The 13287-nt window shown below is 45.8% G+C and overlaps 1 protein-coding gene across 1 annotated transcript in view; it reads right to left on the bottom strand.

Moving 5' to 3' along the window:
• atp9a (ATPase phospholipid transporting 9A) overlaps positions 1–13287 on the bottom strand; it is a 104017-nt gene that overhangs the window by 16156 nt on the left and 74574 nt on the right. Inside the window, exons 20-23 of the mRNA XM_078418993.1 lie at positions 12546–12635; positions 9299–9443; positions 5955–6019; positions 818–973 (exon numbers count right to left, since the gene is read on the bottom strand). Coding sequence (XP_078275119.1) covers positions 818–973; positions 5955–6019; positions 9299–9443; positions 12546–12635 — 456 coding nt within the window. The remainder of the gene's footprint in view (positions 1–817; positions 974–5954; positions 6020–9298; positions 9444–12545; positions 12636–13287) is intronic.

The raw sequence follows: 13287 nt of genomic DNA, 5'->3' as shown, positions 1-13287 counted from the left end.
AAGAACCTAATAATTTAAAAACATTGTCCGCATTCAAAGTAGAGCTTACACCTTGCATTTGCGACGTTGTCCAATATACAAAGCACTGACGTCAGCCATTGTCTGGCAGTCAATCTCGTCAGCAGTTAAATACAGTCGTAGAGCACGTAAACAGGCCCTTTAGCCAACTCATCCAGGCTAATCAAGATGCCCCATCTAAACTGGTCACATTTCCCTCATCTGTCTCTAAACCTTTCCCATCCATGTATCTCTCCAAGTGTCTTTTGAATGTGATAGTACACACCTCAACTACTTCCTCTGACAGCTCATTTCTTATCCCCACTATCCCCGGAGTTAAAACGTTGCCCCTCAGGTTCCTATTGTGTAATGCCAGTCTCACCTGAAACCTACGTTCTCTGGTTCTTGATTTCCCTACTCTGGGGAAACAGACTGTGCATTCCCCTCATTAATTTATACACTTCTATAATTTATATATATATACACTTTAATTTATACACTAATAAAGATCGCCGATGTTGATTAGCAAAAGGCCAGGATGGACATAGGCCAAATCAAAGGATATTTTTATGGCAGAGATAGATTCTTGATTAGTACAGGTGTCAGGGGTTATGGGGAGAAGGCAGGAGAATGGGGTTGAGAGGAAAAGATAGATCAGCCATGTTTGAATGGCGGAGTAAACTTGATGGGCCGAATGGCCTAATTCTCCTATCACTTATGAATTTCATGAACAACCCTCCTGCACTCCTTGGAATAACGTCCTAGCATGCCCAAACTTTCCTGCTAGCTCAGGCCCTCAAGAACATAGGGGTTTAGTTACCTGCATGGTGCTGATGCACAAGCTCCTGTGGATGACAAACTGGCTGAGGGCAGCCGACCTCTTGTAGCTGTTGCGTCCGTGGACCATCAGTAACCTACCAAGGTGTTTGAACTGAGTTATGGAGAAGTCTGACGCCAAAGATGCTTGCTTTCCTTCCTAAAGAAATTTAGAAAAGTATACCATCTTGTTTAGTAATACAAATTTAATCAAAGTGCAAATTAAATATAGTTTCCAACAAGTTTATTGAGGCAATGAAGTCAACTGTCAGAGGGTAATTAATCTGTGGAACATTGCCACAGAGGGCTGTGGAGGCCAAGTCAGTGGATATTTTTAAGGCAGAGATAGACAAATTCTTGATTAGAATGGGTGTCAAGGGTTATCGAGAGAAGGCAGGAAAATGGGATTTGGAGGCAGAGATCAGCCATGATTGAATGGCGGAATAGACTCGATGGGTCGAATGGCCTAATTCTAATCCGTGGACTTGTGAACTGTCTTCTCACTTAACAAATGCAGCAGAGGTGAAAGGAGAGTGTTGTAAGCCAATGAACCATTCCTTTCAATGTCTTTAGTGTCTGCTTTAACAGATTTGACTTTTGATCTTAAAAACTGAAAGATTACAGTAGTCAACCTTTTGGTCACAAATTCTGCTCAACCATAAATCGTACCAGATAATGCAAGTAAATTACTGTCAACCTAACCTATATCAGGTAGTATTTTTGTGGCCAAGAATTTCGGGCAGCACGGTGGCGCAGCGTCTTACAGTTGCTGCCTTACAACGCCAGAGACCCGGGTTCGATCCTGACTAAGGGAGTCTGTATGGAGTTTATACGTTCTCCCCGTGACCACGTGGGTTTTCTCCAACACTTCAAAGGAGTGCAGGTTTGTAGGCTAATTGGCTTCGGTAAAAGTGCAAAATTGTCCCCAGTGTTTGTAGGATAATGTAAGTGTGCGGGAATCGCTGGTCGGCGCAGACTCGGCGCGGGCCGAAGGGACTGCTTCCACGATGCATCTCGAGGGCGGCACGGTAGCACAGCGGTAGAGTTGCTGCTTTACAGCGAATGCAGCGCCGGAGACTCAGGTTCGATCCTGACTACGGGTGCTGCACTGTAAGGAGTTTGTACGTTCTCCCCGTGACCTGCGTGGGTTTTCTCCGAGATCTTCGGTTTCCTCCCACACTCCAAAGACGTACAGGTATGTAGGTTAATTGGCTGGGTAAGTGTAAAAATTGTCCCTAGTGGGTGTAGGATAGTGTTAATGTACGGGGATCGCTGGGCGGCACGGACTTGGAGGGCCGAAAAGGCCTGTTTCCGGCTGTATATATATGATATGATATGATATGATATGAAACTAAAATAAATATCAGTGACATTGAAAAAGATCTGAAGAAGGGTTTTTGACTCAAAACATCACCAATTTGTTTCCTCCAGAGATGCTGCCTGACCCATTGAGTTGCTCCAGCATTTTGTGTCTATCTTCAGTATAAACCAGCATCTGCAGTTTACCCACACATCTGTGGTAATTATTTTTATTCAGGATGGCAGACACAATATGCCATCCTAACATCTTCTTGTAACATCGCCGGGAGAAAGAAAAAAATACAAAGATCTTTTCCTTCGAGTACTTTTATTTGAAACTTATTCTTTTGACCATTTCCGCTGAGTGCTGACACTGGTAAATAAATATTCCCTAGACTGGTTGCCAAACAGTATTTCCCATTTCCTCAGATTTCAGAAGGAATGTGTCTTTGCTTACATGCTGCTGCCAAATGAAAATTACTGATCTCCTTTTCTCCTTGAAAGTTGCCTCTAGTGATCAGTCTCTGTCACTTGATTCCTGTTTCTTGTGACCCATGGTCTCTCTGGACTGTGACCTTTTGCTTTGAAAATAATTAGTTCTCCTGTTTGGTTCAGAACTCAGATTATTTTTATATATAAAGCATTAGCAGTACGATACATCTGCACATTGATGCCGAGATTAAGATTTTCTGCGCTGTCAGCAAAGCTGTTGAATGTACATCCCCAGCTCCTCAAGTTCTCTCATACACATAATGCTCAGTTTAATATCCTCGCATTGCACCACCTATCATGCACAGGTAGGCAGGCACTGATAAGATTGCACTCTGCCCTATAGCAATGTCACCAGCTCCTGGGTTTACCAGAGGCCCACTATAACTCCAAAACAAAAGACGCAAAGTGCTGGAGTAACCCAGCAGTTCAGGCAACATCTCTGGAGAACATGAATAGGTGATGTTTCGGGTCGGGACAGGTCCCGACTCATATTGTCACTTAGCCATGTTCAACCCGATCCGCTGAGTTACTCCAGCACTTTGTGTCTTTTTTTTGTAAGCCAACGTCTGCTGTTCCTTGTGTCACCATCTATACTGAGCAGGGGTACAGTGGCGCAGCAGTAGAGTTGTTGCCTTACAGCGCCAGAGATCCGGGTTCGAATCTGATTATTGGTGCTGTCTGTACAGAGTTTGTACGTTCTCGTGACTACATGGGGTTTTTCCCGGGTGCTCCGGATTCCTCCCACATTCCAAAGACGTGCAGGTTTGTAGGTTCATTGGCTACTGTAAATTGTCCCTAGTGTGTGTAGGATAGCGTTAGCGTACGGGTGATCGTGGTCGACGCGCACTCGGTGGGCCGAAGGGCCTGTTTCCACGCTACATCTCTAAACTCGCTGAGACTCCACTTAAACTGAGAACCAACCGTAGACCAAGAGCAGATCACACCAGAAGAGGCAGTGGTAGAATACGGCAGGTTTAGCAATAAAATCAGAAATACTCAGCAAGTTAGACCGAATCTCTGCCTCTCTTTCCTCAGATGTCGTGCGCATCCACCAGTTTCTCTTTTCGTTTCAGATCTCCGACATACACAGTATTTTTTACTTTTATTTTGCCGTGGAAATGATTCTTTGTTGCTTTTTGAATCAGAGCTTATCTAACATCACTTGCGCTACTCACACCACCTTCGCAAAAGTAAACCCCTCGAAGCACTTTGCATGATAAACTATACAATGGTGTGTGCTGCCTGTGGATTAGGATAGTGCAGAGAACATAAATCACAGGATAAAATGCTGTAGAAACACATTAGCTTGTAGTTCGGAAACGTGCAGCGTGGACGGGCCCATTCCTGGGCCAAGCCAAAACCAACAGGTTGAGTCCAAATCAAGCAACTTGCTAACCAAATGGGTGAAGTCTTAATTTTCAACTCTGCTGCAGGCTGAATGTAGGGGTTCTCCAAATGCACAGGGGAGTTTTCACAGCACACCGGTTGGATTCCCATTAGTTCAGCCTCTCTCTGAAGACATAGAAAATAGGTGCAGGAGTAGGCCATTCGGCCCTTCGAGCCAGCACCGCCATTCAATATGATCATGGCTGATCATCCAGCTCAGTAACCTGTACCTGCCTTCTCTCCATACCCCCTGATCCCTTTAGCCACAAGGGTCACATCTAACTCCCTCTTAAATATAGCCAATTAACTGGCCTCAACTACCTTCTGTGGCAGAGAATTCCACAGACTCACCACTCTCTGTGTGAAGAAATGTTTTCTCATCTCGGTCCTAAAAGACTTCCCCGTTATCCTTAAGCTGTGACCCCTGGTTCTGGACTCCCCCAACATCGGGAACAATCTTCCCGCATCTAGCCTCTCCAACCCCTTAAGAATTTTATATGTTTCAATAAGATCCCCCCTCAGTCTTCTAAATTCCAGCGAGTACAAGCCCAGTCTATCCAGTCTTTCTTCATATGAAAGTCCTGCCATCCCAGGGATCAATCTGCTCTCTTCATTTCAAGCATAGTAGGATAGTGTTAATGTACGGGGATCGCTGGACGGCACGGACTTGATATGATATGATATGACATGGGGGCACTGGTTTTGTCTTTGTGCACTATTATTTTGTTTGTTTGTTTGCGTTATGTATGTGTGTTTGTGTGCGTGTGCGTGTGCGTGTATACATGTTTGTGTACATATATACATGTACTGAATTTTTTTTGTGTATTATATTGCTTACAGAGTACTATGTTTACATAGGTAGACACAAAATGCTGGAGTAACTCAGCGGGACAGGCAGCATCTCTGGAGAGGAGGAATGGGTGACGCTTCGGGTCGAGACCCTTCAGACTGATGTCTTACTATCTCCGACTACATTCTATCTTTGTCCCGCCCCCTACCCTGATATCAGACTGAAGGGTCTCGACCCAAAACGTCACCCATTCCTTCTCTCCTGAGCTGCTGCCTGACCCGCTGAGTTATCCAGCATTTTATGATACATAGGATGAATGTTGTATTCTGTAATTATAAGTAACTTCTACAAACATAACCCTACCCCTTCCCCTCCCTCCCTCCCACTATGTCATTTAACCAGTTCCACAGTTCACAACTTGTATCCCTCTTGATCACACCTTCCCTCGCGAACAATGGAGCTGCTGCGTCACAGCGCCAGAGATCTGGGTTCGATCCTAACCTCGGGTGCTGTCTGTGCAGAGTTTGCACGTTCTCCCTGCGTGACCGCATGGGTTTCCTCCGGGTGCTCCGGTGTCCTTTCCCAAAAACGTGCGTGTTTGTCGATTAATTGGCCACTGTGGAATTGCCCTTAACGTGTTGGGACTGGATGAGAATGTGTGATGACATGGAACTGGTGTGAATGTGTGATCGATGGTCAGCGTAGACTTGGTGGCCTGAAAGGGCCTGTTTCCATGCTGTGTCTCCAAACTAAAATCAACGTGTTTCGGATTAAAACCCAAAACAACAGCTACATTTGCTCTCGATCCGTATATTTAAATTACAGACTCACCTCCCCCAAAGATTCCAGTACACGGTCTATCATGCTTTGGCTAAATTCAGAAATTGGTGGGTTGGCACCATATTTCCAGCCTTTTGCACAATTGTGTAGATTAATACTCCACACCGAACTGCTGCAAAACCTCACCTGTTCTTTGGAGCTAAACCCTCCTCCTCCACAACTAAATATGTAATGATGTGCAGCCGGCACAAGAGATGAGTCTCATTTCATCTCTGCTGCTCATGGCAAATCCATTTGGAATTCAATATTTACAGTTGATCTGCCCTGGATCATCATGTACAAGCAGTCTAACAGAATAGGTGAGAGTGTGTGGAACGTGCTTGTGAATCCTCACCTTGCCTTCAATCCCCACTCCACAGTCCGCAGCTTGGATCATGCTCACATCGTTACCTCCGTCCCCTGCGATGTAAATGGAATAAAACAAAGCAAGAGCAACTTTAAATCCAAGCTTCTCAGTTTCCAGTGGCATAGTTTAGTTTAGTTTGGAGGTACAGTGTGGAAACAGGCCCTTCGGCCCACACCGCACCGACCAGTGATCCCCGTATGTCAACACTATCCTACAGACACTTTTACATTTATACCAAGCCAATTAACGTTCAAACCTGTACATCTTTGGAGTGTGGAAGGAAAGAGAAGATCTCGGAGAAAACCCACGCAGGTCACAGGGAGAACGTACAGAATGCTGTAGACAGCATCCCTTAGATGGGATCGAACCCAGGTCTCTGGCGCTGTAAGGGTTGTACGGCCGCAACACTACCGCTGCGCCACCGTGCCGCCCACACCGTTACTGAGTTTGGAAAGTTATGCTATTCTTATTTAATATCAGGGCAGGCTAGAGAAAATTTGATTGAGAATGATCAGCCATGATCATAATGAATGGCGGTGCAGGCACGAAGGGCCGAATGGCCTACTCCAGCACCTATTGTCTAAAATTGTATTGGATCATATAGGATTAATGTTAAAAAGTGAAGAGAACTCTTCTGCTGTGGAATGTTCTTCTGCAGCAAGTGATGCATCTGTAATAACGGGAGTCCTCGGATCTGATCACACTTGCTCTACCATGCTTGCACTGTTTAGTGAAGGATGGCCATAACTAACTGACGGAGGGATAGTGCCACAGCCATCATTGTACTTGGTTGTACAAACAAGGAACATCAGATGGTGGTTTACAATTTTAAAAAACACCAAGTGCTAGAGCAACATAGCGGGTCAGACAGCATCCCTGGAGAACATGGATAGACAATAGGTGCAGGAGGAGGCCATTCAGCCCTTCGAGCCAGCACTGCCATTCAATGTGATCATGGCTGATCATTCTCAATCAGTACCCCGTTCCTGCCTTCTCCCCATACCCCCTGACTCCGCTATCCTTAAGAGCTCTATCTAGCTCTCTCTTGAATGCATTCAGAGAATTGGCCTCCACTGCCTTCTGAGGCAGAGAATTCCATAGATTCACAACTCTCTAACTGAAAAAGTTTTTCATCATCTCAGTTCTAAATGGCCCACCCCTTATTCTTAAACTTTGGCCCCTTGTTCTGGACTCCCCCAACATTGGGAACATGTTTCCTGCCTCTAACGTGTCCAACCCCTTAATAATCTTATACGTTTCGATAAGATCTCCTCTCAGATAGCATCTCAGGTCAGGACACTTCTTCAGAATCAGATTGTACGACACATGGTGACACATGGGAAACCCCAGTCTTACTGGGATTTGCTGCATTACATGAATAAACCACCTCTCAACTTGTTGAATCATCCATGCATTTTAATTTTTTTTAAACAATTATTTTAATCATTGATTTTAAGAGTTTATTAAAATCTTAAAGTTCTTGACACCTTTGACAAAAAAACGAAGCTCTCCTATTTGCCAATGCCTATGGTGCATTATGGCTCGAAGGGCCGAATGGCCTACTCCTGCACCTATTGTCTATTGTCTACGGTCTATTATATGTGGCCCATGGTCCAGATAAGGCTTGAGTAAGGGATTCTTCTGGTCCACCTTTAAAGCCTGGGTCCATTCTTGGACTAGCTGGCCACTTACGGTGGTGTGAACGTACACCTCATTACCTGCTTGCACGTTTATATCTGAGAGGGAAGTATTTCATTCCCAACTTTCCCCTTAAAACTAGAGGCTTGCAACAGTAATCCTAGGCCAACCCCAGGCCAGTCAAATCAAAAGGCCAAAGCATATGGAGAACCAGGGGGAACGTTGTAGGAGCAATGACAAATGGCAGGATACAACATCGCTGTTGTGTACTTGGCTGGGAGTGGGAGCAGGGAGTGTGGCAGAGAACTGAAGTCACAAAGGCCCCCCGAGCTCAGGGTGTTGTCCAACAGTGTCATCTAGTGTCCAGTGAAGGAAGTACAATTCCTTGTGGAAGTGTTATTTTCCTTGCTCTGGGTACTACTGCACAGTGGAGCTACTGCCTTACAATGCCAGAAACCCGGGTTCGATCCTGACCTCGGGTGTTGTCTGTACAGAGTTTGTACGTTCTCCGTGACCGTGTGGCTTTTCCCCAGTTTCTTCCCACATTCCAAAGACGTGCAGGTTTGTAGGTTAATCGGCTTCTGTAAGTTGCCCCTTGTGTGTGTACTGAATGAAAGTGGGATAACATAGAACAAGAGTAGGGGTGATCGATGGGCCAAAGGAGCTGTTGCCATGCTGTATCTCTAAACTAAACTCGTTGAGACTCCAACTAAACTAAACTAAAAACTCCTCCAATGCACTTTTCTACCCAGCTCTTCTTAAAATTCCTCTCCTTAAGCATTTTTTTTTGATCAACTCTCCCAACATCTTATACTTTTTATTGCCAAATTTTACTTGCCAACAATCCGGTGAAGAGATTTGGAGCACTTGATTACTTTCAAAATGATAAAGTAAGAGAACAGAAGTTTTGCATGAGTGGCCCATGTAACTGGCCCCCGACTGTAGTCTAACGCACAAATCATACAATGTGGCAGGAAGGAAGGAAGGAAGGAAGACTCTTAGAAAGAAAGAAAATTAAAAAAAGAAAACAAAAGACGAAGACCAGACGTTGTACGGCAAAATTATTTGTTTCAAATCAGCTGTTTAGCACAATGGCGCAGTGTTAGAGTTGCTACCTTACAGCGCCAGAGACCTAGGTTTGATTGTGATTACGGGTGCTGTCAGTACGGAGTTTGTGCATTCTCCCCGTGACCGTGTGGGTTTTCCCCGGGTGCTCCGGTTTCCTCCCACACTCCAACGACGTACAGGTTCCTAGGTTAATTTGGCTTCTGTAAATTGTCCCTCGTGTGTGTAGGATAGTATTGATGTGCAGGAAGTTGTGTAGGAAAATAACCGCAGATGCTGGTACAAATCGAAGGTATCACAAAATGCAGGGGTAACTCAGCGGGTCAGGCAGCATCTCAGGAGAGAAGGAATGGCTGACGTTTCGTGACGAGACCCTTCGTCAGACTGATGTCAGGGGAGGGGGCGGGACAAAGATTGTGTGCGGGGACCGCTGGCCGGCACGGACTCGGTGGGCCGAAGGGCCTGTTTCCACGCTGCATCTCTAAACCAAGCTAAATGATTCGTGTGCTTAAATTCACATGTTGACTGTTGGGAAAATCTTAAGTGGAGAAGAGAAAACAAACCTGACATTTAAATGCGTGAGCCTCAATAGAAAATAGTGAAAATGTGAAGAAGTTGGTGCCTCTCACCTACTGCACATGTTAGTTTGTGGGTCCGTTGCTGTAACATGCGGATGATCTGTGCTTTCTGTGTGGGAGCACATCGACAACACACAACAGCCGGGCACTGACAAGCAAGTTCCATAAACTCGCACTCATAGAACTTCAGGCACACCTACAGGAGAAAGAAACCATTGGTAACAGAGAGGTATTTGACACAAATTAGATTGTACACATTATCTAAAGGTGATCAACATGTATTTAGTTCAGAGCTTTCCTCTAACACCATTCTGTAAGAGACTGTTATACAGGGCAGCATGGTGGCGTAGCCTTACAGAGTTGCTGCCTTACAGTGCCAGAGATCCGGGTTTGATCCTGACTATGGGTGCTGACGGTACGGAGTTTGTACGTTCTCCACGTGTTAAACGAGAATTTTGCCCAAACAGTCTGTGACCCAGAGTGCTGTGGCCATAGCACTGTGTTTAAAGCCCATGGCGCTGTGGCCGGTAGCGCTGTTTAAAGCCCATAGCACTGCAGGTGACTGCTCTTTGTTTAAATCCCCATGCGCTAAGACGACAGAGCTCTGTTTATACCTTTTCGTGCCAAACTGGCAGTGCTGTGTGTATTACCTTTGCACGCCTGTTTAGATTTAGAGATACAGCGCAGAAACAGGCCCTTCGGCCCACCGGGTCTGCGCCGCCCAGCGATCCCCGCACATTAACACTATCCTACACACACTAGGGACAATTTTTACATTTACCCAGTCAATTAACCTACAAACCTGTACGTCTTTGGAGTGTGGGAGGAAACCGAAGATCTCGGAGAAAACCCACGCAGGTCACAGGGAGAACGTACAAACTCCGTGCAGACGGCGCCCGTAGTCAGGATCGAACCTGAATCTCCGGCACTGCATTCGCTATAAGGCAGCAACTCTACCGCTGCGCCACCGTGCCGCCCATTGCTTTGCCCTCCTAACAGCGCTTTGTTCCCAAGGGGGGGGGGGGGGGCTTGGTGGGATGCAGTCCCCTGCCATTGGTTATAGTTTGAATTTGGGAGCAGCGTTATTGGCCAGGACTTACCGGCGGTTATTTCAACGGCTGATTTCTTACCTGTACAAAGGCAGGCGCCAATAAGCCAGACGTTAGTTTATGTACAAGAGGGGTTCACCGACAGGCTGAGTCATGATCAGCGCCACGGACGGAGGCAGAGAGAGAGGGAGGTGTGCTGCTGTAAAACGGGCCCCGCGCATACCGAGGCAAGTATTGTTTTTGTTCTCTCTCCTGCCAATAAAACTGATTTGTAACTGATTTGAGCCTTTTTCTGTTCTACTCGTCAGATCCTTGAACCTGTTCCCCTGTAACACCCCGTGACCGCGTGGGTTTTCTCCGGGTGCTCCAGTTTCCTCCCACACACCGCAGGCGAACAGGTTTGTAGGTTAATTGGCTTCGGTACAATTGTGCAGGATGGTGTTAATGTGCGGGGATCGCTGGTCGACGTGGACTGGGTGGACTGAAGGGCCTGTTTCCGTGCTGTATCTCTAAACTGTTAGATTTACAACAGGTCTAATGGTTAACCCCGCCAATAGCTGACCTGTAATACTGGCGCAGCCAATGCCGTTTCATTGTACAAATCTCATGGGTCAGTCAACCTCACGGGTCCAATCTATGGACACTGACACATCCATCATCTGCAAATGTTAACGTGATTTGAAGTTGCATTGGTGGATGCCTGCGCATGTGTTGCTATGATGTTGCCCTAGTGAGACCGCACCTGTAGTACTGTGTGCAGTTTTGGTCTCCAAATTTAAGGAAGGATATTCTTGCTATTGAGGGCGTGCAGCGTAGGTTTACTAGGTTAATTCCCGGAATGGCGGGACTGTCGTATGTTGAAAGACTGGAGCGGCTAGGCTTGTATACACTGGAATTTAGAAGGATGAGAGGGGATCTTATCGAAACGTGTAAGATTATTAAGGGGTTGGACACGTTAGAGGCAGGAAACATGTTCCCAATGTTGGGGGAGTCCAGAACAAGGGGCCACAGTTTAAGAATAAGGGGTAGGCCATTTAGAACTGAGATGAGGAAAAACTTTTTCAGTCAGAGAGTTGTGAACCTGTGGAATTCTCTGCCTCAGAAGGCAGTGGAGGCCAATTCTCTGAATGCATTCAAGAGAGAGCTAGATAGAGCTCTTAAGGATAGCGGAGTCAGGGGGTATGGGGAGAAGGCAGGAACGGGGTACTGATTGAGAATGATCAGCCATGATCACATTGAATGGCGGTGCTGGCTTGAAGGGCCGAATGGCCTCCTCCTGCACCTATTGTCTATTGTCTAATGGGAGCTCTGCATGCTGCCGCATTATTCTTCCTGTGTACAAAGGGTCTGGCCTGAAGATCGACTACTGTATCTATTTGTGCTGCGCAGAAGACGAGTCAAACCAAAATAGCTTGAAAAGTTCCAATCTTAATCAACATTTAAAGCAACATTTTGCATATAACTCAATTCCACATCTGTAGTTAGATGAGGTGTCCATTGATACCATGACGTTATTTTTAAAAACAAAATTAATTAATTACCGGTGCATTTAATCCCCCTTGTACAACAGGCAAGCAGAGGCCCAAAATGATGAATTTGTATGCATGAATAAACTTAATTTTAGGGAATAAATCGTCCACAACTCTGATACAAACACCAAAGAAGAATGATCAGCGTCTTGGAATCTATACCCCAATGCTGTATTCCACAGAACTGGGAAGATTATTTTATAGATCGTCTTATGTGGTGATTTTCTTGAGGTGTACAAGATCACGAGAGGAATAGACAGGGTAAATGCACAGTGTCTTTACCCAGAGTAGGGGAATTGAGAACCAGGGCACATTGGTTTAAGGTTAGGGGGGAGGAAGATTTAATAGGAACCTGAGGGGCAACTTCTTTTTACACAAAGGGTCAGTGTATGGAACAAAATGCCAGAGGAGGTAGTTGAGGCAGGTACTGTTACAATGTTTAAGAAACATTTGGACAGGTACATGGATAGGACAGGCTTAGAGGGATATGGGCCAAATGCAGGCAGGTGGGACTAGTGCAGATCAGGCGTGCTGGTCAGCGTGGGTAAGTTGGGCCGAGGGGCCTGTTTCCGCGCTGTAAGAGTCTATGAAGCTATTAGCAAACAGTGAGAGAAGCTGAACTATCAATGTCAATAAATAAATCAACATAGCAGAGGTTAATGTGAAACCTTGAATTGCTTTAAAACAAAGTTTGTGAAATAAATTGTACTAAATACCCACATCTAGGGAGTCTCCAGATATGACCAGCGCACAATCATGTTTCCTTCTGAAAGCATTAAGTTCCAAGTGGGCTTCTCCTCGATTAGTTATCTAGAAACAAAACATACCAATAGTACAGATTCATCCAAAATGGGCGGCACGGTAGCGCAGCGGTAGAGTTGCTGCTTTACAGCGAATGCAGCGCCGGAGACTCAGGTTCGATCCTGACTACGGGTGCTGCACTGTAAGGAGTTTGTACGTTCTCCCCGTGACCTGCGTGGGTTTTCTCCGAGATCTTCGGTTTCCTCCCACACTCCAAAGACGTACAGGTATGTAGGTTAATTGGCTGGGTAAATGTAAAAATTGTCCCTAGTGGGTGTAGGATAGTGTTAATGTACGGGGATCGCTGGGCAGCATGGACTTGGTGGGCCGAAAAGGCCTGTTTCCGGCTGCATATATATGATATGATATGAGATGTGCTGGACATTCACGGCCAAGCCATAAATATATGAGCAACAGAAACTGGATGCGTATAGATGAACCCACTTTCTATAGAATGTCGGAGGTTGAGGGGGGACTTGATAGAAGTATGTAGAATTATGAGAGGCATGGATAGGATAGACAGTCAGGAACCTTTTTCCCCAGCGTAGGTGGACACAAAAAGCTGGAGTAACTCAGGCAGTATCTCCGGAGAGAAGGAATGCGTGATGTTTCGGGTCGAGACCCTTCCAGCGTAGAAATGTCCAACATTAGAGGGCATGGC

The sequence above is a fragment of the Rhinoraja longicauda genome, chromosome 22 (genome assembly GCF_053455715.1).
Source record: "Rhinoraja longicauda isolate Sanriku21f chromosome 22, sRhiLon1.1, whole genome shotgun sequence".
Lineage (NCBI taxonomy): Eukaryota > Metazoa > Chordata > Chondrichthyes > Rajiformes > Arhynchobatidae > Rhinoraja > Rhinoraja longicauda.
This window is presented reverse-complemented; position numbering and strand designations above follow the sequence as displayed.